Below are 27,898 nucleotides of genomic sequence, written 5' to 3' on the forward strand. Positions count from 1 at the left end.
CTTAACCAGTACTGACATGGTAGTAAGAAAGATTCATGGAGTTGGCATTTTGATCTTTTTTAAAAAAGAAAATGAGCGGAGAATATAATATATGAAGACTCCTCACTTTTACTTGGGAGTATGCAAAGTTTCCAATTCACATCAAGAAACCAAATACCTTGAGTGAAAGATCTGTCTTGCAGCAGATCGTCTATGCCATACGTCTTCCAAAAACATGGCCGCGAGGGGCAGCTGGGTGGCTCAGTCGGTTAAGCCTCCGACTCTTGATCTCTCAGCTCAGGTCTTGATCTCAGTCAGGGTAGTAAAAAAATAAAATGGCCACTAAAATTATACTACCACTGCTAGAGTTGGTTAGTCAAAAAGTTCTTTGTTTTCCTTTTTCCCACTTGAAAGCTAGGAAAGTCTTCACAATTGCTGTTATCATCTGTTACCAATTATTACAGTGCTTATTTAGTAATTCTTTCTAGAAAAGTAGGCCCTGACACCTTTTTAATCTTGCACAAGATAATCTTAGAGGCTGTCAATATTTAAATTCACCCACTTGACTTTTGAGCATGTTTATTTTAATTTCTTCAGTCCGTTTGTGCATCTATTTTAAGATGTTGTGTTGATAGATTTCATTCCCAGGTGAGCCAGAGAATTCTGTTTGTTCCCAGATCCTTTGAATTTGTACTGCTGAACACAAGGGAGACTTAAGAAGGCATAGGATCTAGGTAGATGGTACCCATCCACCTTCATCACCAGACTGACAACTCAGTCTCCTAAACTGAAGGGTCACTGGTGTCGTCTGTGTCAGTAGTAACACAGTGGTAACTTTACTGTAGTGCCCCTAAGCAGTCACTAACGACTACGTAACAGGCCACATCTGTGCGTCTCACCATTTTCTACTGAAACATCCCTGACAGGAATGGACAGTGAACTTGTACCCCAAAGGTCTGAGGTAGAGTGTAGAGCTGTTGGCTGGTCATCTAAGTTTTTTTAAATCTGTTTTTATCTCAAGAATTCACATAGGTTTTATATCCTACTGCCTAATATCGTTCTCCTAGTCAAGGTATATGCACCTGGAAGCTCTGTACTGTTGACCATGTGGCCGTGCCGGTTTCCTGCCTCCCTACAGCTACTAGAGATCTGCGCCCGTGTTGGGTGGTGCTGGCCGTGCTTCCTACCTGCAAAGTTCATGTGCTGGGAGATTCCACAGCAATCAGATGGTTTTTCCCAGCCACTGTCTGACCACTGCTCCTCTTCCTCTCCCCGTCCCCGACCCCAAAATTTCTCACCCAGAAGCAGTGATCCTATCTTACTGTTTTCCCCTTTTCTTTTGAGGTAATGTAAAAAGAAGTCTTCAGAAAGTTTTCTGATTCATAAATTTTCTATAGTTGCACTATTAATTTGTATTAATAATTTTTTTCTAGGAAAGGTCTTTCAAGTGTGTCAGGTGATTCTAAGAGAAGCATTTTAAAGAATCTTGAGTATGTGTTGGTACCACTTGCCTTAGTTGAAATGACTCCAAGGTGATTGTTTAGTAGAGGGAAATTAATATCATTATCTTTAAGAAAAATTTGTTCAGATTTATGTGTTTAGTTACATTTATATGTTTACTGTAAAATTTGTTGATTTCAAGGTATTTTTGACCAATGCAGCAAACGTCTTTTTGTTGGAACCATGTCCTGAAGTTCCCATGCTCTTAAGAGAACAAGCTGATGCCTGTAAAGCTGTTTTGATTATTCGTAGGCGCATGATAATGGAGCTTACAATGAATAAAAAGACATGGTAAGTTTATTTCAAATTCATTAATTCTGTAAAACATGTTTCTGTTTTTCAACATAATAATTAGAACGTCAAAGCCTCCACTTACTGATGGCTTTACAAAGTGAACAGTAAGATGATAATCAATCTTCTGTAACAGTTTCTGTGAATTATGAAGAAGGTAAGTATCCAGCACTTTGATAGTTTATTTTTATTATTGGCTTTAAAAATGTTACTGAATGAAAAGTAGTCATATTACTTAATAGTAGATTTTTCCATTTTAAATTGTCATCAGACTGCTTTGTGGAAAAGCAATGCAACTGGTGTTTTCTATCCTTCTTCATAAGCCCAGGAGCGGTTGTTAATTGCTCTGAAATGCTGTTAACTGATTTTTATTGCTTCCAATTTGAAGCTTTGAATTCACTTTGGTAAACCAATTATCTGAAATGACAGACTGTCAGAATGACCGAATAATAGTACCGTCAAACATATAGTGGCGTCATGAAAATGTGCTTATGCGAAATGTTTTCGTTTTTCTCCTTTGTTTTTGTTTGGTGTCTCTGTATTTATAATACCCCGAAAGTACACAGTGCTGTGGGTTTTTCCCACGCCCCCGTCCCATGATGAGCGCATCACTCCAGCTTAGGAGGTGCTTTCAGACGTTGTCAGCAACAGAGACCTCAGAGCCACTCTGTAACCCTCTTTCTTCATGCCCCTCAGTTCTAGTTGTAAAATGCCTCTCCAGCCCGTCCTTTACGTGTTCCTCCCACCCATCGCTGCCCTGGGGCGGCCTGGCTGGGTCAGCCCTGCTGTCAGTGGGCTTTGGCCTCTGTGCTCAGTGCTCAGGGCTGCTGCAAACCAGCTCTGGTGGCCACTTCCCTCCTGGAAGTCCTCAGTGGGGCCCCGTTACCACACCTGTGTTCTGGATGCTTTTTCTTTTCTTTTTTTTTTTTTTTTAGTTTTAGTTTTATATATTTATTTAACACAGATAGAGACAGCCAGCGAGAGAGGGAACACAAGCAGGGGGAGTGGGAGAGGAAGAAGCAGGCTCATAGCAGAGGAGCCTGATGTGGGGCTCGATCCCATAATGTCGGGATCACGCCCTGAGCTGAAGGCAGACGCCTAACCGCTGTGCCACCCAGGTGTCCCCTGGATGCTTTTTCTGGATGTCCTTGAGTCAGCACTAAAGGGAAAGCTCTGTGTGCACCTGGTGGAAAGCATAGAAATGAGGCAGGACTGACCTGGCAGGGGCCCCTAGGGCTGTGGAGTCCAGCCTTTTCCTTTCTCCCATGAAGGGAGGGTGGGCCCAAAGGAATCCCATCAGGTAGCAAGTTCACTGGTACAGAAACCACAGGAATCAAAATGATTATTTTAGGATGTAAATTCCAGGGGCGCCTGGGCGGATCAGTCGTTGGGCATCTGCCTTCGGCTCAGGGCGTGATCCCGGTGTTCAGGGATCAAGCCCCGCATCAGGCTCCTCTGATGGGAGCCTGCTTCTTCCTCTTCCACTCCCCCTGCTTGTGTTCCCTCTCTCGCTGGCTGTCTCTCTCTCTGTCAAATAAATAAATAAAATCTTTAAAAAAAAAAAAAAAAGAAGTAGAATAGTTGTTATACCGAGAGTTTTGTCTTCTCCCAAGTTACAGCCAGGACTAGCTGCAGACACCAGGGGATTTTGAACCAGTAGTTTTGTTCATGATAATAGCTGATTTCTCCGTAGCTCAGATCCTGATTACAGTTGATCAAATAAATTTTGAGACGCTAAAAGAAAATCAAGATCAAGTGCTTTTTATTTTAAAGTTCATTTTATTCCTAGTAATTTAAAATATTTTGTTAAAACTCATTCTTCTTCCAAATGAGGGTGATTCAGTTCTCTTGTTGGCTTGTTGGTTTTAGACACTCATGGTGGCGTGGATCCGAGCAAACCTGTGTGTGTACATTTCTCAAGAGCTCTGGGATGACTTCCTTGGTGTGCTGTCCTCCCTCACGGAATGGGAAGAACTCATAAACGAGTGGGCCAACGTCATGGACTCCTAGACAGCAGTGCTGGCGAGAACTGTTACGGAGTTGAGATGACAAACCTACCTCTAGACAAACTAAGTGAACAAAAGGAAAAGAAGCAGCGAGACAAAGGTACTTCTACTCTTACAGAGAAATACCAGATGTCTGAGATGGAGGCGGAGTGTGTCTATACATATAGGCAATTAATGCATGGAATTTTGGAATAAACCATACAGGCCGTGTCTTTTTAATGGTGGTGTCGGATGGTGTTTCATAGCACTCTGTCCTCGTAGTAAGGATGATGAATTTATGAAGGGGCTGTGGAGGAAGAAAGAAGATGAAGGGGAGTAGCAGTAGTAGCAACAGGAATAATAATAATGGCTCGTGCTTGTATGTATTCTCTCTCTTCGCCCTCTTGGTAACTTCTGAGTTACTATCCAGGTATCACAGACAGAAACTGAAGTACAGAGAGTCCATGGTGATGGGCTCACTCAAGGTACCTAGCTGAGAAGTGGGAAAGCCAGAAATTGAAGCTGGGAAAGTCCAGCTCCGGGCACCACACTAGAAAGACGTATTCCAGTGCCTGCTTAGGCAAGGTAGAAAAATTCTGAGTGTTTCAGATGGGAGTCATTTTGGCTTTTTTTGTTTCTAGATAAAAGTTGTTTTGAGACCTCGAGTCAGATCAAGGTGGAAAACATCCATGGTGGTTTCTACTGGGGACAACAATTTGTCTTCATTACTGTTTTAAGGCTGTGACACAGTCTTGGGATTAATTCCCTTGTACTCCAATTTATTGTGTAAAGATTTTGAGGCAGTTCATAGAAGTACCTATAATACAATAGATAAAATGGGTAAGGACACTGGGGCAAATTTAAAGGGAGCGGAGTTGCCGGAGTGGTTAAGATGCCAGAATGCATGCCAGAGAGCCCCCTATTCTTGCTAGGGAGGGAGAAGGGGAGCAAGCTTAGATGTGACTCTGATCTTCACAGGGTTACAGCAGAGGATCACAGATTACAAATGGGGAACATCGACAGCTTAGGTGATACATAGCTTTTCTTGGTCCTAAAACTTGGGAGGAGTTTCTTCTCCCAAGATGCATAAAGTATACATTGCTTGCTTTGGGTAGACTATAGCCTCAACAATAGCCTTATTATAGACTGTATCAGCTTTTCCTGTGTGACAGATCACCCCAAAACATAGTGACTTAAAGGAACAGCCAGTTGTTTAAATCATGATTTTATGAGTTGGCAGTTTGGGTTGGACACAGTTGGGAGTTCTGCTGGATTCCCTTCTGTGTTTGTAGTCAGCTAGGCTGTCAAATAATCAGCCAGGCAGCTCTAGGGTTGGCCAGCTGTCAGCTGGGGCAGTGATGGGGGGACTTGGCCACATACCTTTTATTGCCCAGCAGGCCAGCTCAGGCTTTTTTGGTGAGGTTTTAGGTTTCCAGGAGCAGCAACAGGGCAAGCCCAGATTTTCCAACGCATTTCAAATCTCTGCTTGCTCATTTTGCTAGCAAAGCAAGTCATGTGATGAAGCCCAGGGTCATTGTGGGAGAGGCCCACAGAGGATGTGGATGTGGGGAGGTGTGAACCAATTATGGTGATTACTTAACCATATAAACATGTCATTAATGGGACTGATTCTTATAATATCTTCGCTGCAGTCTGTGAGTGGCTGTATTTATTTATAGGAAGGTAAACAATCTGAAAAACAGTTTATGGAATGATACAGAATGAATTCAATTATGTAATTAATGCCTTTGGCAAATATTTCTGATTGATCTATCATCTTGCTCATGAGGAGATAATGCTAAGTGAAATAAGTCAAGCAGAGAAAGACAATTATCATATGATTTCTCTCATCTATGGAACATAAGAACTAGGATGATCAGTAGGGGAAGAAAGGGATAAAGAAAGGGGGGTGATCAGAAGGGGGAATGAAGCATGAGAGACTATGGACTCTGAGAAACAAACTGAGGGCTACAGAGGGGAGGGGAGTGGGGGAATGGGATGGGCTGGTGATGGGTAGTAAGGAGGGCACGTATTGCATGGTGCACTGGGTGTTATGCGCAACTAATGAATCATCGAACTTTGCATCAAACACCAGGGATGTGCTGTATGGTGACTAACATAATATATTTTTTTAAAAAATTTTTTAAAGTAAAAATAAAAATAAATTCAAATGTTCATTATAAAAATACTTGCCTTCTAAGCACTGGATTTGTGGAAACAAAATATACTCTCAGGAACCTGGGTGTGAAAACCACCCATAGGTGGCAGCCACCAGCACATTACCTGTGCAGAAATCTCTGTCTTGGTCTCTTATCTCCTGTATTTCTCTTGGATCCTTGACCACTCATTTGAAATACTTGACCAGAGCTCTAGGAGAGGAAAGCAGAGAAGTGATACCTAATTTTGCAACAAGAGAAGCTGCCGATTATATACAGTTGGATTTATGAAATCTGCTGAGTAACACAGGCTATGCAATGAATGATAAGGAAGTCAGCCTTTAGATTATTTTTCTTTTCTTATCCTTTATCAGGCTGTGTTCTATTCTCCGAAAGGAGCCACCGTGGGGAGATCCTGTTCTCTCAGCTGGCGGAGCCACCCGGATGTGGCCGAGCCAGTGCTATCGAGGAGCGCCACCACATCTGGGGCACCAGGAGCTGAGAAAGCAAGAAATATTGTTCGCCAGGATACAACTGGTAAACGTTTATTTAAGTGCTTCTGTGAGGTCCAGTTGCTATCTAAGATGGATTTATAGGAATAAAATGTTTTAAAAGCTTTAAAATTCGACTCAGAACATAAATACATGGCCTTTTATTAAGTAGGATGTTTCCGTATCTTTTAATTGTCTCTTCTGTTCTCTTCAAATCTGTTTTTGATACTTATTTCTGAATCATTCATTGTGAAAAAGAACTTGAGCTGTCACTACTGAGTGAGATATATGTTCAAAAGAGAGAAAATAGATATTTTGTTAGAAGCCTAAAACAAATAGATTCTCAGTAATCGCACAGCTGCATCATGTTGTTGAGCAGCGTGAATCTTAGTGTGGCGCTGTTCCAACACAGAAAAAGAGAATAATGCACATAGTTTGCAGGACTGGAGGGGGATATTGAAGTGCCTTGCTTCTGTTGGGAAGTGGAGCTTTACATGCCTGGGGCTGTTGTCCTTCTACCCTGTTCCCTCAGTGAAAAACAATGGAATGAAATCCACGGTCTCCACCCAGGCTCAGGCCAGATTCTCAGCTCCCTGAGGTCCAGCTCTGACCTGTGACCCCTACGTAGGACATAAGTCTTGCATGGGAAATGACTGGGTGAACCAAGGTCCGCCTGTTCTCTAGGAGCTGTTCAAGAAGCTGCTGCCCCATTAGTGCCTGGGCTCCATCTGGTCCAAGCGCAACAAGCCTGGCAGTGAGCACCTGGCACCCACAGTCCGGGCCACTGTCGCCCAGTTCAACGGTGTGGCCAAGTATGTCATCACCACCTGCCTTGGCAACCCAAGCATGACAGCCCGGGATAGGGCCATGGTGGTGGAGCACTGGATCAAGGTGGCCAAGGTATGCAATGGGAAGCCCAGCCGAGGTGCTCTCCTGAGTCTCGGGCACTGCTCTTCCCTTGATCAGGTCTCAGGGTGGAAGGCCCTGGTCTTTGCCCTAGGACTGTGCAGTCCCTAGGCTCTTTGGTCCAGGGGCATGCTGACCTCCCCTTGCGTGGCCCTATGCTGGGATGCTCCGTTTCTGCCTGGCTCCTTCCTTGGAGTGAGGTAAAATCCTCCTCCTCCTCTGGGCCTCACGTGTGCCCTTCGGCAGGTCCCTGGACAGCGGCTTCCTCCAGCAGGAGCGCCTTCCCCTGAGGGGGACTGAAGCTTGAGAGCCAATCAGGTGCTGGCTCCCCACATGACAGCCCATTCTCTTCCCTCCCCAGGCCTGTCAAGCCCTGAGGAACAACTCGTCCTTACATGCCATCCTCTCGGCTCTGCAGAGTGTCTCCATTCACCGCCTCGAGAACACGTGGGGGAAGGTTTCCAGGTGAGTAGGCCTCTCTCCATGGAGGGACCAGGATGGACGAGGGAGCTCCCAGAGGCTTGTCCTCTTCCCCCTCAGGCAGCTTGGACCTTCTGGGAGGCGGCAAACCCCGACCACAAGACCTGGGCTGGTGGGTGCGTCTCTCAGCCTTCCTGGTGAAGAGGCCACCATGCCTCCCGCTTTAGAAATCAGTTTTGCCAAATGTCCCACACGGGGCTGAGCTGCATTAAATCTCTTCACGTGTTTCCTTGACAGCCACTAAGCTCTCTGCCCATTTGAACCCCAAATTGACCCAAACAGTGTTTCTCAATGAATATGGGAAGGGAGGCCCAGGACGAGCCACATGAGAGCTCCCTCCCATGTCCTACAAAGACCTTAGTGCTCAGAGGATCCCAGAAGAAACCCTCAACCAGGCAGGTTGACACTTTGGGGTTCTCAAAGAAAAGGCACTCGCACTCAACCCTGCCACATTATTCGTCCATTGATCCTGCCTCCCTTGCCTCTGTTCAAGAAGCCATTGAGGATCTTTCAAAAGCTGTGCAGCAAGGACACCGCACAGGGCAGGAACCTGCTCATCAAGGTAGCCTGGAAGGTGGAGGTCTGGAAAGAGAGGAGGGGTGGGAGGGAACAGGGTCCTGCGAGGATGAAGTCGGGAATGGTCTGAAGCATTCCTTGGGGAGGGGAAGCCTTTGGCATGAATGTGGTGACAGCCTAGGTGAGGATGCTGTTGGCGGTGAGGGGGCAAGCAGGTGGTGTCCAAGCAGACTCCCTAGCCTTGACACCGTCTCTCTTAGTGTCGACAGCTGCTCCACATGGTCACCTGGGGTGGGCCAGGAGGCTGGAGCTTTTTCAGGGGAGGGTCCTTGTGGGCAACAGAGAACAGTGACTCATCCCACTCTCCCCCTTAGGACACAGGGTGTCGTGCCCTTCCTTGGCACTTCCCTCACCAAGTTGCTGATGTTGGATACCGCAGTGGAGGTCTATCTGGAGGTGGGTGAGCCTGAAGATTGTGGGGGATGGACCAGAATCTGGACCTTTGGGAATAGAGCACCCCTGTAATGAGCCCTGAGCTCTCAGGACTCGGCAAACCTACCCTGATGACAGCCTCAGAGCTGCGCCTGTGAGGCCGGGGTCTCTTGCCCATCTCAGCAATGAGTGAGGCGAGACTGCAGTAAGGACATGGCTCCCGGTGCTGAAGACTGGTGAAGCAGCAGAGCTTCCTGAAGGCAAAGCTGCATGAGGTCTGTCTGAGTGGACCTCAGCCTCCCCCGGTGAGTTTGCTCGTGGGGAGAGAATGAAGTCAGGACCCTCCACGTCAGCAAGCACCTCCGTAGCCGCAGCAGCCCCTTCCTGCCTGAGGCTTCGGCCTCCCCTACTGTCTTCTGAGAGGGTGGTGCTGCTGGGTCCCGACCTGTAGCCAGTCCATCTGCCCCATGTCCTCCTTTCTCTGGACCCCAGAGCCTGGCCTAGATCCCAGGCCCGCTATCTGTGTATGCACAGCCCCTCACGGGTCCTGGCCATGGTGCAGCATGAGAAGGGATGGGAATCAAGTGCTCCTAAGAACCAGGGGCCTCATTCTGATGGACTTTGTCTGCATTCCAGGGGAATGAGATCAACCACCACAAAAGAAATAAGGTGAGCATATGTGGCGCTTCCCGCAGGGAAGGGTAGGGAGTGGGCCTCAGAGATGTCCCTGGGAAGAACATTGCTTGGCTCCATGCCCTCCACCTCACATTTCCTGGGATCCCTTGAGAAGAAAGCAGTGCAAGTCCCATCCCGTTAGGAGATGGGGACAGAGCATGGCATCCAGGAGGACTTCCTGGAGGAGGGGCTACTGATACTCATCTCTGAGAACAGGTGGAGACCGGATGAATCTGCAGGGAGGAGGATGGCCATGTGTGCCAGGACGGGGGACGGGTCCCCGGTCCCGCTGCTCAACCCTCACCAGACCCTGCAGCTCCCTGCCCCCCCAGGCTCCCTATACATCCTGTGCTTCTCTCTCTGCTCAGGAATATCAAGTCATGACGGACATCATGCTGCTCCAGGTGGCTGCCGAGAATTACACCCTAGAGCCCGAGGATCCTTTTTGGGCCTGGTTCCAGGCTATGGAGCCGCTCAGCGAGACTGAGAGGTGAGGCCCATCAGGAGCTGGGTCGGTGAGGTTCGGGGTGGACTCTTTCTGCTGGCCACTCCTGGGATCCTCCTTCCCTGGGCAGCCTCAGGCCTTGTTGCCGGGGCGCCAGACTCCAGCTGTGGGCAAACACTGGCAGGGACTCTTGAATGGAAGCTCCTGGGCAACTCACAGGTGTCCCTCTGTCCTTAGCTACACCCTGTCCTGCCAGCTGGAGCCCCGGTCCTAGCTGGTCAGCAGCACTCAAGAAGGAGAAGAACTGGCCGCAGTCAACCTCAGGGCTGAGCAAGTGTCCAGTGGCCCTGCAGGGATTCCTCAGCAGCTGCATATGGGCAGTCCTTGCGCCCTATTTACTCCACACCCCTTCCCCCCATCTATTTCCTTATGTAGGGGGCACCATTTAGTTGTTTTAAACAGTCCCGTGATAGATTTGCATGTTAGGAGAGTAAAGCCCTTGTTTTGTTTTAGAGCACAGGTGTGTGGTTTGGGTCTTTTACTTCCTGCAGTAATGGAAAACTTGCACAGACTCTCATATTCGTTCCTGACCTAGGAAATCTCCCAGAGTCATCAGCTACTGTATGTGGGAGGAAGGAGAAGTGCCAGCCTTTCTCCCTAGCCACTGGAGGGCACCCCCAAATCCCCCTTACTCAGAGCACGCGTCCATTTCAGTCAGTGAATTTGGGTAAACAGCAGAGACAGCTCCTCAGAACTCCTGAGATTTAGAGGTTGCAGGGACTTTCCCAGGAATAGCAACAACCACTGAAAGTGGGAGTCTTTAAGACTTGTACGCCCCAGAACTCCTTCCTGCCCCAGGACTGGGGTTGCCTTTCTCCGCTCTAAGGCCAGGAAGACTGTGTCCTGCTTCTTCCGTTGAGATGCTTTTTTGGTTTAGTGTTTGGTTTTGTATTGCCCCCGTATTTGGAACTTGTTGTATTGTAGTTCAATCTCTGGAACTGCATCAGCACCTAGTGGGGAAAAACACGGAAGGAGATCAAATCCTGCGTGTGAAGGGGACAAAGCCAGAGGAAGATAATTTGCAGATGGACTCAGGGCAGGCAGGGCTTTCCAGCCTCAGTCTCCCCGTTGGCCGTTTACCAAGTTGGAATCTTTCTGGGATTCTTGTCAGTGATCTCTGGATACCCTTTCCTGCTTGTTTTGTGTGTTGGGAAAAGATGGGAGGGGTACCTTAAAGGGCACACCTGAGCCTGGTTCCATGAACATCTATGCTGACCTAGGAGCCAGGATTTCCAGCCTTCGTGCATCTCCTTATGCGGTTCTTCTGAAGCAGCAGTTCCCTCCAGGCCCCAGGCTCTGGGTCAGATGCACAATAGCTACTGTTCCCTGGCTGGCATCTGATGGATCAGGGACGGGCTCTTTCTTGCCAGGATAAGGGGCCATATCCTTGACCAGAGAAACCCCACACTCTCCTTGCTGTCCGTCATGACTTTTAGGTCCATGTTTTCTGAAGTCCATCATCTCTATTTCTTTTATAATAATTTTTTTTTATTATGTTAGTCAGCATACAGTACTTCCCTAGTTTTTGATGTAAAGTTCCATGACTCATTACTTGCGTCTAACACCCAGTGCACCATGCAATAGGTGCCCTCCTTAATACCCAACACCAGCCTATCCCAATCCCCCACTCCCCTCCTCTCTGAAGCCCTCAGTTTGTTTCCCAGTGTCCATAGTCTCTTGTGGTTCATTCCCCCTTCTGTTTACCTCCCCCTTTCTTCTTCCCTTTCTTCTCCTACTGATCTTCCTACTTCGTATGTTCCATAAATGAGTGAAACCATATGATAATTTTCCTTCTCTGTTTGACTTGACTTAGCATTATCTCCTCCAGTCCCGTCTATGTTGCAGCAAATGTTGAGAAATCGTTCTTTTTGATGGCTGAGTAATATTCCATTGTCACTAATATTCAACAGTTTACACACTCAGTCTCAGTTTGCACACTTACACTGACTTGTCCGAAATTAGGTACTCAGCCTGAGCCCCCAGACCTACTGGGTCCCCTGCACATTGAAAGTGAGCAGATGAGAAGCATCTCGCATGCAACTGGTTGCCAAAACAAAGCAGGGGTACGAATACTTCTATCAGACAAAACAGAATATAAAAAATAAAAGAGTAGTGGGTCACAAAGAAGGACACTGTGTCCCAATCATGGAGACAATGCAACAAGAAGATAGAACAATTTTAAATTTTTAGACACCCAGCATAGGAGGACCCAAATACATAAAACAGTTAATAACAAAAAGCAGGCAACTAATTGACTGTAATACAATACAGTAGGGGATCTAACACCCCCCTTCTATTAATGGACACATGATCCAAACTGAAAATCAACAAGGAAACAGTGGCTTTGGGTGATGCACTGGTTTTAACAGACGCATGCAGAACATTCCATCCTCCAACAGCACATACTCATTCCTTTCGATTGCACATGGAACGTCCTCCAGAGCAGATCACATATTAGGCTACCGAACAAGTCTCTACTAATTCAAAAAGATGGAAGTCATGGCATACATCTTTTCTGACCACAATGGTATGGACTAGAAATCAACCACAAGAGAAAAACCTGGAAAGACCATGAACACAAGGAGGTGAAAGAACACGCTCCCGAGAAATGAGTGGGTCAACCAGGAATTCAAAATAGGAAAAAAAATTACATGGAATCCAAGAACAATGACAAGACAAGCGTCCCAAAACTTTGGGATACAACAAAAGTGAATCTTAGAGGACCAGTTACAGCAATACAGGCCAGCTCCAAAAGCAAGAACAATCTCCCATCCCATCACCTGACACAAAGGGATCTAGCATAAGAACAGCAGAGAGCTCTAGAGCAGGGGATCAGCCTTGGCGCGTTGGAGCTCTTGCTGTTGGGCCCATGCATAGCTTCCGTCCTTGCTCAATTTCCCAGCAGGTATGGTGTTCTTTCCTTTCCTGCACAACAACTCCCACCATGTCCACCGGGGAATCAACCCTTTATGGAATTCTAGAATGCTAGAAACTGCCAAAAAGGCCCAGGAAACAACCATGCCTTCCCCATTTGGTATATCAAGGTGCCGATTAGCTTTCTCTTTGGGGAACATTCAACAGTGGTTTTTTGAGACATCGTCTTAGGCCCGGATCCCCTGGGGATCTCGTGAAAATACAGATTCTGATTCAGTAACACTGGGAGCGACCTGAGACTCTGCATTTCCAACACGCCCTCTGCGGATGCTGAGGCCACTTGTCCACGGACCACCCTGACAAACAGCGCCAGCAGGCCATTTGACCAAAATTATCTGTTTCACCACTGAAAACAGAATTTTCAGCAACAGTTTGGCCGCAACGAGGAGGTCTTTTTATTGCCGGGAAGATAAACAGCCAGGGCAGGGCTTTGTCCACACCTGCAGGCCTCTCCTCTTCTTCTCTTCCAGGGCATATGGAGGCAGGATGGAAGGAGGTCAATAGTTTAGGAGCTTCTTTAGGTCAGTGGGTTTTCTTTCCTGTGCCCTCCTGTATCTCTGTGATGTGTGCAGAGCACAAAGTCCTTCCAAGAGGGATGGCCGAGGCTGAAAGGGGGTAAGGTGGGAGCCTGAGCTCCTGAGTCAGCCCTGGCACGTGGGCAGAGGCAGGTGCTAGGGGCCACTCTGTGTGTGGTGCACGGGCTCCCTCGCAAGTCCCCATGAACGGGCCAGAGGAGCTTCAGAGAGGACGGGCAGAAGACCCAATATTGCTCCAGGCGACAGAGGAGGGAAAAGACTGAGGTTGGTTCATGGCTGAATGGGCTTGGATGTGGCTGCAGGATGGAAAGTGGCTGCAGATATACTACAGCCCCGTTCAGGGTAGTCTTGATAGAATGCAGCGACGGGAAATTCTTTCGAGCATTTCAAAATTCTTTCAATTCTTTCAGGTGGTATGGAAAGAAAAGCAGCCTGAGGAAAGAATATACATTGGCTCGTGGCAGTGGTAGATGATTTGGCTCGTTGGTCAGGGACTGGGAGGAAGAAGATTTATGACAATTAGTCGTGGGGAACAGACATGTAGGTGGACCCATGGGAGTGGGCACCAGGTATGATGATCTTTGCATCACACATTGACATCCACCCAAGTGCATTCAACCTGGAAAAGGCACTAAGCAGCCGAGTACATCCTGGCCACTTGATATCCATTCTAGCCTCTCACATTGCCCATCCCAGTGCTAGCATAACGGGCTCAGGAATGGACATGGTGACATGGATGGAAGGCAGGGCCCCAAGACCTTCCCATTTCTTCTTTCAGCAACTATGCTCTGAGCACTCAGCCTGTGCCAGGTGAGTTGGTGGGCCCCAGTGCAGTCTGCAAATGGCCAAGTTGTTTCTGCTGTTCTGATGGAGAACACCTTGAAAGCAAGATGAGTGAAAGAACAGAGCAGATATTATACTCCAGTTACCAGCACAGTGTAGTAGGGAGGGCTAGGGAGTCACAGGAGAGGAGGGTCTGGAAGGCCTCCACATGGTGACATCTGCTGGTAGCAGATTGACAAGAGGGAGCAAGAGCTGCACACCTCTGGGAACAGTGTGTCAGGGAGAGGGCACCACTGGGGCCAAATCTCTCAGACAGAAACTAGTTTGACCAGAGAAGATTCGGAAAGTGGCCAGAGTGGCTGGTGGAGGCTGGGAGGTGAGAACAAGAGATGGCAGTGGATGGGAGGGCCAGGTTACCTGAGTTAGCTATCTGTTTGTCTCTGAGAACACTACTAGAAAGCTTAGCACTTCTGAAGCGTGATATTTCCTAGCTCCCAATTCGGGGGGGCCTGGAATCTCCACACAGTTGAGACTGGGTGTTTCTGCCCCCAGGTCTCTGTGTGATGCAGTCTGCGCCTCACCCGAGGCCCAACTGTGGTAAGATTTGCTCCCAAGTCACTGATGTGACTAATGTCAGGATTTAGCTCAGACTCAACAAAGTGGGTTTAAGCGAAATCCTGAATTTGAGTTCTTTTCTGCCTATTAGCCTGGGCACTCCCTAGGTTCCTTCCTCTGTGGGCCTCTATGTAGGGCAGCTCTAAACACCAGTGCTTGCTTCCCCAGTGCAGGGATACAGGAAAGAAAGGAAGGGAACAGAAGAGAGTAACAGGAAAGTGACAATGTTTTGTCATATTCTCTTGGTCAGAAACCTATTAGCAACCAGGCAGTGGATAGACAGGGAGGTATATAGCACGGGTGGGGATCCCTGGGAGCCACTGTGGAGTCAACGTGGTGGTATAGTCAGCACATTTCATCCAGACCATGAAATGGAGGTACGCTTTAAAGTCGATGTGTGTTATGTTAACATGGGTTTGACTCCTGTGTGGCACTTAAGAGACAAAAAGAAAGAACAAAGAGAAAACAAACAAAAAACCAGTCTCAAATGTAGAGCACAGACTGGGGATGGCCAGGTGGGGGGATGGGTGAAATAGGTCATGGGGATTAAGAGTACACTTATGGTGCTGAGCACTGTGTAATGTACAGAACTATTGAGTCCCTGCTGTTCACCTGAAAGGAATATAACACTGTCTGTCAATTATAGTGTAGTTTCAAAACTTAAGAAAAATCGGTCCTATGAGATCTAAGCTTAGAATACGCAGAGTTTCCTCATGAGGTCTCATCGGGCTGAACGTCAATCCACACGAAAGGTAAATGAAAATGTCCAAAGACAAAAGTACAGTCTGTTTATATGGAAAGGCCAGGGCCCACCTCTGTGTTCACATAAAAGGTAACGTCCTATGCTACTGGCAGTTGGAGCAGAGTTTCACTCGAGTCCTATTGGAGCGATGCTCCTCTGGTGTTCTCATTCTACTTGGTTGTGTGTCTTTACGAAGTAATTGAAATAACGATTCCTAACCTTTGTCTCGTGGATGAAGCAATATTCGACTCTTGGTAGCCATCGAACGTTTGGAGCGGGAACAACTTTCGGAAAATATTTAGCATTCGTATCTCTCATCGTGTTACAGATAAGGAAGCTGAAGCCCAACAAGGGCACCCGGGGAACAATAACACAGAGGAGGTTCTCCTGACACCTGGTTCAGGGTCCTAACTCATTGAGGAAGTGTGAAGAACGCCCAACCCTCCAGGGTCAATGGACATATCATTTGAACGTGTCATTTTTAAAGAAAAGTGAAATGCGGTCAAACATGGAAAGACAGAAAATAACATCCTTTTAAAGAAAATCCACTATGATCCTCTACACTGTTTCTTACGTTCCACATATGAGTGAAAACTGATGATAATCATAGGGGAAAGGAGGGAAAACTGACCGGGAAGCCATCAGAGACGGAGCAAAACCATGAGGGGCTCTTAAGCACAGAGAACAACTGAGGGTGGCTGGAGGGGAGTTGGGTGGGGGGATGGGGCAACTGGGTGAGGAGCATAAAGGAGGGCACGTGATGTGATGAGCACTGAGTGGTATATGCAACTGATGAGTTATTCAACACTACATCTGAAATAAGGATGGACTGTATGTCGGCTAATCGAATTTCAATAAAAAAATAACGGAAATCCAAGGTTCTGTGTTTTCTTGTTTTCAATACGAAAAATACCGGATGATTTCTTTTCTTCCCACAAGCAATGAAGGGAGCTAGCCTATTCAAGGTGAGGCAGTTTTCAGGGCATGCTGCCTTTTTCATTTCAGCCCTAAAGAGACTTTCAAACATGCTTTCAGTTCCAGGCCTCTTGCCCTTCGAGTCCATTCTGAGCACCCTTGACAGGGTGGCAAAAACTTTGTTTCTTCAAGGTGGGTCACCTCAAGCAGGTAACATCTGTACTTGCCACAGAGTTACTACAGGTGTGCACCCTCCATCACTTACAAGTGCCTCTCGACAAGATTTCCTCACAGGCGGCATGAATACTGCTGGCTGATGGTTTTCTCTTTGATGACATTGATCCCATTTTTTCACTTGCACGATGACTGGGAGTCGGCTCTCGGTCTCATTCCTGGTGGTGATACAGCTCTCCAGCTCCCCCTCAAACATGTCCATCTCCTCTCTCCCAGAGAGGAACATGCAGAACTTAGGGACCATGGGGCGCCTGGGTGGCGCAGTCGTTAAACGTCTGCCTTCAGCTCAGGGCGTGATCCCAGCGTTCTGGGATCGAGCCCCACATCAGGCTTCTCTGCTGGGAGCCTGCTTCTTCCTCTCCCACTCCCCCTGCTTGTGTTCCCTCTCTCACTGGCTGTCTCTGTCAAATAAATAAATAAATAAAAATCTTAAAAAAAAAAAAAAACTTAGGGACCATGAACTGGGAACACAGAGCAAACATATAAAGGTCTTGCCTGACTTCAGCTCAGCATAGGAGGGACATACTGTTCCCCTTTGGTTTGACCCCAGTGTAATTTAGTACTCTAACCTTCTTTGCCATTGACTCCAGACAGTGGCTCACCAAGACGGGAGGGATACGGAGTTCCTTGCAGACACGCCCACACACCATGTTCATCACCGTCTAGCATGTAAGACTATGTCCCTCATCTGATTAAGAAACTCTTCAAACGTTAATGGATCAGAGTGCAATGAAAGTCTAACTTGGAAGAAGGGCTGAGCTCGGGGATCCGTCCAGTCATATGTCTCACTGCTCCCATCATCCACGTAGGTGCTGCACAAAATGGACAAGGTCCCATTTCCAGTACACAGCTCATGCTGGCCCATCATACATATTCCTATCCTCTTGCGATCACATAGCGTCATGACCCCATCATCATGCCAGTGCTTCTCCAGTTCATGCTGCTCTCTTACTCCACTAATGAACCTTTTTCATCTCGGAAGTGCAGCCCAATAATATTCATTTTCATAGCTTCACAAAATAGGATTTGGCCATGCTTTAATGGATATGACCTGCAAGGCACAGGATAGAAAAGAAAAATAAATTCACGTACAGGACATTCAGAATACTTACAATCTTTGTGACGTTAAAGACATTAGCAATGAAGTAAAAACACAATCCACAAGATGGGAGACCATATTTGCAAACTGTCTATCTGGCAGGGGCTCAATATCCAGAATGAATAGAGATCACATGAACTCAACAACAGACAACAAAATGAATGCAATGCGTGAATGTGCAAATTGGGAATAGGCATATCCTCAAAGATGTGCACGTGAAAAGAAATTTGAAAAGATACATCACTAATGTTAAGGGAAATGCAAATTATAAAAAGCAATGAGATACCATTTTACATCCTTTAAGATGACTCTTCCAAAAAAAAAAAAAAAAAGCAATCAGAAGGGAAAAAAAGAGCAAGTGTTGGCCAAGATGTGGAGAAGATGGAAGCCTTATTCAATGTGTGTGGTAGGGATGTTTAACAGCATAGTTGTGAAATCAGTATGGTAGTTTCAAAAAAAATTAAAATTAGACTTACTATGTGTTCCAGTAACTCCACTTCTGGGGTGTATACCCAAATTAATTGACAGCATGGTCTTGAAGACATATCTGAACACACATTTTCATGGCATCATTATTCATAATAGCTTAACCATGAAAGCAATCCAAGTATCTGTCGAGGGAGGAACAGATGTTGTATGTACACATATTGGAATAGCATTGATTCTTCAAAGTGGAAGAAGACATTGACATATGCCACAACATGGGTGAACCTTGAGGATATTATGCTAAGTAGATGAGTATTCATGAAAATACACACTTTGACTTCACTCTTAGGACCTACCTAGAGTAAATTGCCAAAGACAGTAGAATGGTGTTGCCAAGGGCTGGAAGTAGGCGGTCATCGGAAGTTTCTGATTCATGGTATAGAGTTTGAGTTTTACAAGATACAATGAGATGTGAAGCTGGGTTACAGGGAGGTTGTTCAAACATATTAATGCATGGAATACCCTTAGAATGTACTCCATGAACTTAATGGACTTAACGACATGAAAATAAATGTAAACTGCAAATACGGAGAAACGAACTCAGGACAATTTCGTCTAGCCATTTATATCCTTTTGTTTAGGTCCTATCTCAGACATTTTGCTTCAGCCATTTTCCATGAGGCGACTTTGATCAAACAAAATGTTCTCATTCTGTGCCCACTTGGAAGCTTACAATCAGAATTTTCCAAAACATGAACAGTTTTTTCAAAAGTTACTATCTGAGGTCACTTATTAAGACTTTCTATTCTTTGACAAATTGTTAAATGGAACAAAATTTTAAAATTCTATTTCATCTGCTTTAATTTTAATTCACTGATTTTTAATTTCAGAATCAACTTTCTATGCCAATGGCTTGAAGTTTTTAACCCCTAGGATAACCTACTGGCTTTCGGTTCTGCTGTTTTCAGTTTTGTTTACGTGACGTTCTTTTTACCATGTCCAATTTCCTGATGCTCTCTATGAATATTAAAATATTTTTTTGCTCCAGTTGTTTTGATACATTTGACATACAGAACTGTGTATGTTTAAGATACCTGGCGTAATGATGTTCCTTTCGTATACTGTGAAACGATCGCCAGAATAAATTTAGTCCGCCGCCATCATCATCTCTAGAGATACAAAAATGAAGTAAAAAGAAAAGAAAGAGAGGTTTTTCTTTGTGATGAGAACTCTCAGAACTTGCTCTTTTCACACCTCTCAAATACACCATAGAGCAGTAATGAACTGTAGTCCTGGGGTGTACTGTAAATCCCTATTCCTTATTGATCTGAAACTGGAATTTGTACCTTTTCACCATTCACTCAGTTCCCGCACCCCCTCCGCCCTCTGCTTCTGGTTACTTCTATCTGATTTCTTGTTCTGAGTTAGTCTTCCTCCTTTTCTCTTCTTTGTCTCAGATTCCACAGAGAAGGGAAAAATAGAGATCCTGCTCCTTTGCTCTGTGACTCTGCAAAGGCACTGCGTTGAGGACCCCCGAGAAAAGGCATGGCTTTTTTTGCTGGTGTGCCTGCGTGGAGCTGTGCCACCAGAGCTGGAGAACTGGGTGCAGGGCGCTTCCTTGTCCATGGTACCTGGTGAGTTCTGCTGGAGGAACTGGAGCAGGAAGAGTCAGGCAGAGGCCATTGTGGTTGTCGCCCCTGCCCAGAAACAGCTTGAAAGTTTTAGTAGCATTCTGCAGTCTAGGTGCTTAAGAGGGGAGGTGGGCTCCAAGATCTTCTCAATTATTCATTGAGTAACTACACACTGAGCACTGCCCTATGCCAGGTATCTTGCTGGGCCCGTGCGCGGAGCTGAAATTACCTAGGGCTCCTTTGCTTTAGGAGCTCCCAGTCTACACATGGACCAAAGCTCCAAAGTGAACGCACGTAAAAGAAAAGAGCAAGCGCTCTGTACTAGGAATGAAGTGTGCTACGGAGGAAGGCTGGGGAGTCACTGCATGGAAAGATATGAAAGGCCTCACTGAGGCTGAGGTTGCTGAGAACAGATTGACCAAAGGGAGCTAGGCCTGCACACGTCAGGGAGCAGCGTTTCAGGAAGAAGTGACTTGTGCTGCAGACACTCAATAACAGAAGCCAGTTTGGCCAGAGGAGTGAAAAAGGCAGCCAGGGTGGCTGCAGGGACACTAGGAGGAGAGCAGAGGGGAGGGAGGAAGGCAGGGACAGATGCTGAGGCCTGGGAGACTGTTACTTATCTAGAGTTGCCCCGGGACTGCATTGCCCTGATACCCTGCATGTGCAGGTGCATCGCTTTAATTTCTAACAGTATTTGTGGGTGAAGAATGCGGGCCCAAATTAGCATGGTTCCCCAGGCTCAAGGTGTGTCAGTGGCTGCGGCTGTGACCAGGGCCATACTGGAAGAGGATTTTGTCATAAGTTGGCTCACGTGACTCGGGATGCCATCTGGACTCAGAACCTGAGTTCCTGTGTGTCTTTTGGCCTTGGCACTGCCTCCGTTCTCTGTCCTGTGAGCCTCTGTAGATGGCAGCTCAAAACATCGGTGCTTGGTTCAGGTTCAGAGAGAGAGAAGAAGAAGGGAAAGGGAAGGAGTGAGTAGTGGAACATGATGGAAAGTAACTAGGGAGTGAGAAACTCTTTGCATGACATGTAGAGAAGCTCTAGGCATGGTACTTCATCACGTTGAATATGTCCTGTGGGTCAAAAGCCAGTCACTGACCACTTAGCGGTTACAGTCTGATGCCTATACCACAGGTCAGGATCCCTAGGAGCCATGGTGAAAGCCGCTCCCCTCATAGACCCAAACGAGGTAACGGGGTCTCGTTCTTCATATAACGAGAAACAATTGCATGGTTTTACTACAGAGGATGACAATGCCTGCATCTTCTTGCTTTTCCAGACCATCATGGTGCCCACCTTAAAATGAGGCCAAGAGGGAAAGTGACAGTTGCAGTATTACAGGGCTGGAACCCAGGCCTCTTCTGAGCAGCACTCCATGCCAAGTCCCACCCCTTCTTGTAATTCTTCCATCTTGAAAATTGTGCCTCAGATACACAGGGGACCACCCCACACATGTAATAAATACTCTTATCCACAGACACCAGAGGATGTCCCAAGGAAGTAGATTCTAGCCTGATCCCCACACTGCAGGCTGGGAAAGTGGGGACTACGTGAGAGACACAATGACATAGGACACACAAGTGCGCAAAGAAACACAGAACGTAAGGTCTGAATTCAGCTCTGCCTCCTGAAGCTTCAGACCCTAGTTCCATTTCCAGAGAGTGGTGGCTATGGCCTTTTTGGCTCATTGTGTCCAGTTAAGGAGATGACATGGGGGAGAAAGCTAAGGAGTCAACTGCCAAGAAGGGGCTCTGGATAGGTCTGACTGAACACATGGTCCCAGGGATTAGAATCTTGAAAGAGTGACCTCACTTCCTCTGTGATAGGCCCCAACTGAACTTAGAACTCTGGTAACCGGGCACCCAGATTCAAAAGACAACCTGCTCTCCAGCTCACTTGAGTGGAGACGTTCGAGAGAACAGGATGTTCTCTTGCTGCCTTCCTCCCTTCAGGGTCTCTGGGCCCAGGCAAGCCCAGAGAGAGAGACTTGCAAATAATTGTAGACGTCGGCTCAGCCCGCTTTTCCGAGCCCTCTGGACATGTGGCAGGAGACACCAACAGGTAACACGAGGCAGCTCAGGGCAGCCCACTGGAGAGCAGGCAACAACTGTGATGCCACCTCAGCAGGCCCACACCTCTTGCCCCTCATTATGTGTGTCCCTGTGTGTGTGTTGGGGTGGGGGGCTGGTTGTCTATGTGTAGAGAAGGGGACAGAGGATGTGGGACACACCCTTCCTGGGCAGAAGGAAGCAGCCAGGTGTTGGAAGCCTGGCCCATCTTTCATGTTCACACCCCAGGTCATAGCAGGCAGGATGAGAAGCTGAGCACTGGGGACCAAGCTCAACTACCTCGATGTTAATCATGAGCTCTAGAGTTTCATCCGGCTACCTCCTTGCTCGATGTCTTTTCAGCTGCCCCTCTTTGCCTCAACTGGAGAACAGGATTTCTAATGCGGGTGGCCCCTTGTGGCAATGTCCTGGGAGGACACTAATGTCTCTTGACCCCATGTCTATGGGGCACTGCATTTTCAGAGCTGCACCCAGGAGGTCATCGAAGAGCTGGTCTGGGACTTCAACTACAACGCCCTAGACAAGTGGCAGGTGCACCAGGCCACCCAGGATCAGTGCCGCTCTGAGGTGAGAATGGGAAGAGGGTTCCACACACCCAGGGCCCCCACACAAATATGGGGACAAACCTGGGGCCCTCCCATGGTGTTTCCACATGAGTGCCCCACAGGCCCAACCACAAAGTCATCACAGTATCCACACCTCCACCACCAGCTGTGGGAGAAAGTAGGAAGACACTCTTCCCATAGGTGGGAATGGTAGAGAATAGTGTTCGTGTTTTTTGCAGTTTGGGGCGTGGGTTATTCTGTTTCATTCTGTTTTGTGTGACTTTTCCCGCAGCCATGAGTGTCTTTGCATTTTGCTACTGTTTTGAGTATTTTCTTGACTCACCCCAGCCATCCTGTGTAGAACCCAGCTCCACTGTCCTTGGAGAACGTGTCCAAGGCCTTATGAATCCTCACCCCACACAGGGTGATTGAACATAAAAGGAACGGTGGGAAGAAGCCATTCTATATGTTCCTCTGTAACGTATCACCTCTCAGAGCACATCGACTCATTGTATGTCCCCCGGGTCACAAGCTGTGTCCTCATGTGTCTTTTTGGACCTCCATATGGGAGGTTGTCTGCCACCGTGAATCAGCCTTTCAAGCACGGATTGGGTGGAAGGCCTCTGATGCCTCCTGGCCCAGGTAGTGGACTCTGTCTTTTCAGAGTTCAATCCAGGCCATCTTTGAGGAGCTGCTTGCTCCAAAGGCTCAGCTACTCCATCTCCCTTGACAAGCAGCAGGTGCCTCGGCCCACAACAACATCCAATGCTGGTCTGGGGTGAGAACAGGTCCAGATTGATGTCCAATCTCAGGACCCACAGATGATCACGGCAAGGCCAGAACCCACACTAGAAACAACCAGCTCCCCTGGGGCCTGCCGAGGAAGGTGGATTTCCCCTGAACCTTTCTCCCCACCTTAGGAACAGACCAGGCCGCAGCAGCATAGGGAAATGCCATGCATTCCATGCTCTGGACAGTTCTCAGGCCCAACGTCTATGATCTTGAGCAGCGTTGGAGATGCTAAGCCTCTGCTTTCTCCTGTCTGCAGTAGGGATGTTGACTGATGACTCAAAGGCATACAGTTCTTAATAAAGCCTATTCAGAGAGAGAAAGGCTGTGGTGGCTCAGCTAACAAGATGTGTTGAAGTGACCAATGCTTTCTCATTTCACCCCTAAAGGCAATTGTACTTTCAAGCCTAGAGCCTTTTCTAGGTGGGCCCTCAAGTCCCTTTTCTTGCACAAGTTCCCGAAGGGATGGGACTCTCTGGTCTGAGCCCCAGACCCTGATCATCCTGGTGGTTCGTGGTGTTGAAGCTGACTCCATTGCCCCCCACACCCCCCTTCTCTACCTGGTGGGAAAAGGAATCATCCCTGTCCCTGGATGAGGCCCAGACGATGCTGAGGCTCCGAGAAGGCACAATGGAGCGTTTTGTACAGTCCCTGGTGCCATCCTTCCCAGATGGGAGCATCTCAACCACCTCAACGATCTTCTGCATGTACGAGATGTTCACTTCAGCCACACAGGTCCTGGGCCAGCAGTTCAATAGGTGAGTGCCCACCCCATGCACAGCACAGGGTGAGCCTCCTATCTACTGGGTGTACATCTCGGGAATGGCACTACCCCTCTCTGACCTTCCCTTTCCTCTTCTGAAAAGTGGGGTGGTTAAGAGGATGAACCTCATACAGTTACTGTAGGAAATCATGGGAGGAAACATGGCACGGGCTACTCTGGTGCTTGGCTCTGTAGAAAGGGCTCCTGGACGTGCTGGGCATCTTCTTGCTTAATAGTTCTCTCTCTCCGGTCAAGAAGCTCTCAAGTGCAACCCTCACAGGCCGGTGGCCCTTCTGGGTTGACGAAAGGAAATGCAAAGCAGGCAGTTTCCCCATGTGCAAAGGACTTCTGAGATTCCATCTAGATGGTTCTGGTAGTTGTCCTTTGTGTGAGCAGCTCAGGGGCACACTGGGAGCAGGCAGACCAGCCCACGGGCCACTCAGGATTTGGAAAGTGCGGGCTGGGAAGTAGTCGTTCAAGAATGTATATTAAGCACCTAGGAATGTGAATGGAGAGAGGAGATACAGTGTCTGGGTCTCAGTTCTAGTCAGAGGGTCAGATAGGCACTCTGCACACCCTAAGCACGCATCTCCAATGGTTGTTAGATGTGACATCTTCGTAGCCTCCTCTAGCTTTGAAAGGATCCACCGAGAGCTGGATCATAGGACAGATGAAATGATCAAGTAAAACTGGGACAGGGGTTTGGGTCCAGAAGCAGGGCTGGCTGCCTCCACAGAGCAGGGTGGGGGACTACAGGGGTGGTGGCTGGGGAGGGATTTGCCAAACCAGGGATCTCACCGATCTCTTGATTTCCAGTGGGTGGGCTTCATCTGGGGGGCTTCATGTGAAGAAGCAAATGAGTCAAAGAAGGCTGTGGACGGGGTCCCGGGCCCTCTGGTCGGCAGAGCACAGTCTGGGCTCAGTGGGTGCCTGAAACACCCATCCCTTTGACGGTCCCAACTTGCTCTGCCTGCCCCTCCCCGCTGACCACCCCAACAGGGGCCAAGAACCGAGGGTGTGCTGAGCCGACCACTCACAAATCTGCCTCCAACCTGAGCCTTGATACTGGTGTGCATGGAGGATAGAGTAGATCAGGCCCATGGCCAGGTAGAGGAGAGGAGAAGTGGAAAAACCAGACTCATTCAGGTTTTCTGGAGGACCAGGCCTCCCACTACGAGGGCAGCTAGAGAGGGGTTGGAAGGGGGCTGGGGCCATCCTCTGGGACCCATACAGAAAGAACGGTGCTGTGGGAGTAGCATGTGCAATGCAAGGCCAGGCCTCTGACTCTGCTCCACATATGACTCTCCCCAGCACCCTGTCTCCCTTCTTGGGTACCTGGCCTGACCAGAATTTGCAGGCTATCTATCAGTCCCTGGGCCGTGACCGTGTCGAGATCAAGGTGGCCTATGTGCATGGGGCCATGGTTCTGAAGTGGCATGCCTGGGACCTGACAAACCATGTCCCCCTTCTCCTGATGCAGCGGGAACTTCTGGCGCTCACTGAGGCAGAGGTGGAGGGTAAGGGGGATGGCAAGCTGGGAAGGCTAACTGGGATGTGGTTCATGGGCTGGGTATTCCTTTCAAGGCCATGGGGTCTGTCCTGGTTTTGCAAAGGCATCCGGAAAGTCAGTGATGTGGATGAACCTTTCTCTGTCTCCTGCCCCAGTGCCAGCTCCAGGGCTCCTTCCAGCGGCAGAGCCAGGAACAGGGCCTCCTATAGAGCTAGAGGCGACCCCGGCTCTGTGTCAACTGTCACCTGCGGTGTCAGAGCCAGCCTCCCCTCTGTCAGCTGTTCCAGAACTGCAACCCGTGCTCCCATCTTCTGCATGTGTGCCGGGTGCTGAGCAGCAGTCAGCTGGACCACCCTTTTTGCTGGAAAGTTTCACTCAAGCAACAGCCACAGAGCCCACCGCGGCCCCAGAGGCTTCCTGCCACCGCTGGGTCACCCCAAAGAACCAGCTGGGTGAGGAGAAGCCCGACCTCCTGGACTTCCCTCCCAGGCTGGTGGCAGAGCAGCTCACGTATATGGATGCGGTGAGCAGCTGGGCTCTCAGGGTGGGCCAGGGGCACGCCTTCCTTCTGCTCTCACCTGCCCCACACCTGCCTTTCCCTGATGTGGACTCCTATGGTCTGGGACCAAATCTCAGCTCCACCACTTCCCAACCCTGTCAACCCATCAAGGCGCTTAGCCCCAAGCTTTCACTGTCCAGCTGCGGACTGTAGCGAGAGACCCTGATAAGCACTGATACGGAGGTACTAGGGAGAAGAAATGAGCCAGAATGGAGAGACCAATGGGCAGGCCCTGGTCCCGTGGGTGGAGGAGGGCAGCTCCCTGTGTTCAGTCAAGTCCATGGGTCACCCACTCATGTGACTTGGAGGATGAGTACCCTCAGCATTGATTAGGCATCTGATGTGTCCATGAGGACAGGGCAGACGGAAAAACGTGTGGTTGCAGCTCCCGTGTGAGAATGTGCATCTGAAAGGGGGGAAGGACCAGGGGGATGACCAGTTGGAGGGGAGGGGAAGAAGCCCCCTTGGGTTGGACCACCTTGCAGTGCCACCTGGAGCTGGGAGTTCCTGAGCATGATCAGGGTGCCAATGCCCTCCTTCCTTCCCTTGCTCTGTTTGCTCCTGGGTCATTGTGTACTGGGTTCCCTCAGGGAAAAACAATGGAATGAAATCCACAGTCTCGAACCAGGCTCAGGCCAGATTCTCAGCTCCCTGAGGTCCAGCTCTGACCTGTGACCCCTACGTAGGACATGAGTCTTGCATGGGAAATGGCTGGGTGAACCAAGGTCCGCCTGTTCTCTAGGAGCTGTTCAAGAAGCTGCTGCCCCATCAGTGCCTGGGCTCCGTCTGGTCCAAGCGCAACAAGCCTGGCAATGAGCACCTGGCACCCACAGTCCGGGCCACTGTCGCCCAGTTCAATGGTGTGGCCAAGTGTGTCATCACCACCTGCCTTGGCAACCCAAGCATGACAGCCCGGGACAGGGCCATGGTGGTGGAGCACTGGATCAAGGTGGCCAAGGTATGCAACGGGAAGCCCAGCCGAGGTGCTCTCCTGAGTCTCGGGCACTGCTCTTCCCTTGATCAGGTCTCAGGGTGGAAGGCCCTGGTCTTTGCCCTAGGGACTGTGCAGTCCCTAGGCTCTTCCGTCCAGGGGCATGCTGACCTTGCCTTGCATGGCCCCATGCTGGGATGCTCCGTTTCTGCCTGGCTCCTTCCTTGGAGTGAGGTAAAATCTTCCTCCTCCTCTGGGCCTCACGTGTGCCCTTCGGCAGGTCCCTGGACAGCGGCTTCCTCCAGCAGGAGCACTTTCCCCTGAGGGGGACTGAAGCTTGAGAGCCAATAAGGTGCCGGCTCCCCAAGTGACATCCCATTCTCTTCCCTCCCCAGGCCTGTCAAACCCTGAGGAACTACTCGTCCTTACATGCCATCCTCTCGGCTCTACAGAGTGTCTCCATTCACCGCCTCGAGAACACGTGGGGGAAGGTTTCCAGGTGAGTAGGCCTCTGTCCATGGAGGGACCAGGATGGACGAGGGAGCTCCCTGAGGCTTGTCCTCTTCCCCCTCAGGCAGCTTGGACCTTCTGGGAGGCGGCAAACCCCGACCACAGGACCTGGGCTGGTGGGTAGGTCTCTCAGCCTTCCTGGTGAGGAGGCCACCATGCCTCCCGCTTTAGAAATCAGTTTTGCCAAATGTCCCACACGGGGCTGAACTGCATTAAATCTCTTCACGTGTTTCCTTGACAGCCACTAAGCTCTCTGCCCATTTGAACCCCAAATTGACCCAAACAGCGTTTCTCAATGAATATGGGAAGGGAGGCCCAGGACGAGCCACATGAGAGCTCCCTCCCATGTCCTACAAAGACCTTAGTGCTCAGAGGATCCCAGAAGAAA

At 48.7% G+C, this 27,898-nt stretch overlaps 1 protein-coding gene across 1 annotated transcript; it reads left to right on the forward strand.

Moving 5' to 3' along the window:
- The first annotated feature begins 3,640 nt into the window (after positions 1-3,640).
- On the forward strand, positions 3,641-27,887 carry LOC125281981 (ral guanine nucleotide dissociation stimulator-like). Its single transcript, XM_057312846.1, has 13 exons — positions 3,641-3,876; positions 6,286-6,448; positions 7,087-7,302; positions 7,670-7,773; positions 8,282-9,041; positions 9,373-9,405; positions 9,780-9,901; positions 22,366-22,470; positions 23,811-23,995; positions 25,312-25,517; positions 25,666-26,033; positions 26,812-27,027; positions 27,396-27,887. Exons 9-13 carry the CDS (start codon positions 23,844-23,846, stop codon positions 27,501-27,503), a joined length of 1,050 nt encoding a protein of 349 aa, XP_057168829.1. The 5' UTR covers positions 3,641-3,876; positions 6,286-6,448; positions 7,087-7,302; positions 7,670-7,773; positions 8,282-9,041; positions 9,373-9,405; positions 9,780-9,901; positions 22,366-22,470; positions 23,811-23,843; the 3' UTR covers positions 27,504-27,887.
- Positions 27,888-27,898: the final 11 nt, after the last annotated feature.

Source organism: Ursus arctos, unplaced genomic scaffold (genome assembly GCF_023065955.2).
Source record: "Ursus arctos isolate Adak ecotype North America unplaced genomic scaffold, UrsArc2.0 scaffold_16, whole genome shotgun sequence".
Lineage (NCBI taxonomy): Eukaryota > Metazoa > Chordata > Mammalia > Carnivora > Ursidae > Ursus > Ursus arctos.

What these genes read in the sequence shown, in the direction of transcription:
- LOC125281981 (XM_057312846.1), top strand. Translation starts at nt 23,844, where the DNA reads ATGCTGAGGCTCCGAGAAGGCACAATGGAGCGTTTTGTACAGTCCCTG. An exon ending in AGCTCACGTATATGGATGCG is followed by an intron (nt 26,034 to 26,811) that starts GTGAGCAGCTGG and finishes CCTGTTCTCTAG; the next exon opens with GAGCTGTTCAAGAAGCTGCT. An exon ending in ACTGGATCAAGGTGGCCAAG is followed by an intron (nt 27,028 to 27,395) that starts GTATGCAACGGG and finishes TTCCCTCCCCAG; the next exon opens with GCCTGTCAAACCCTGAGGAA.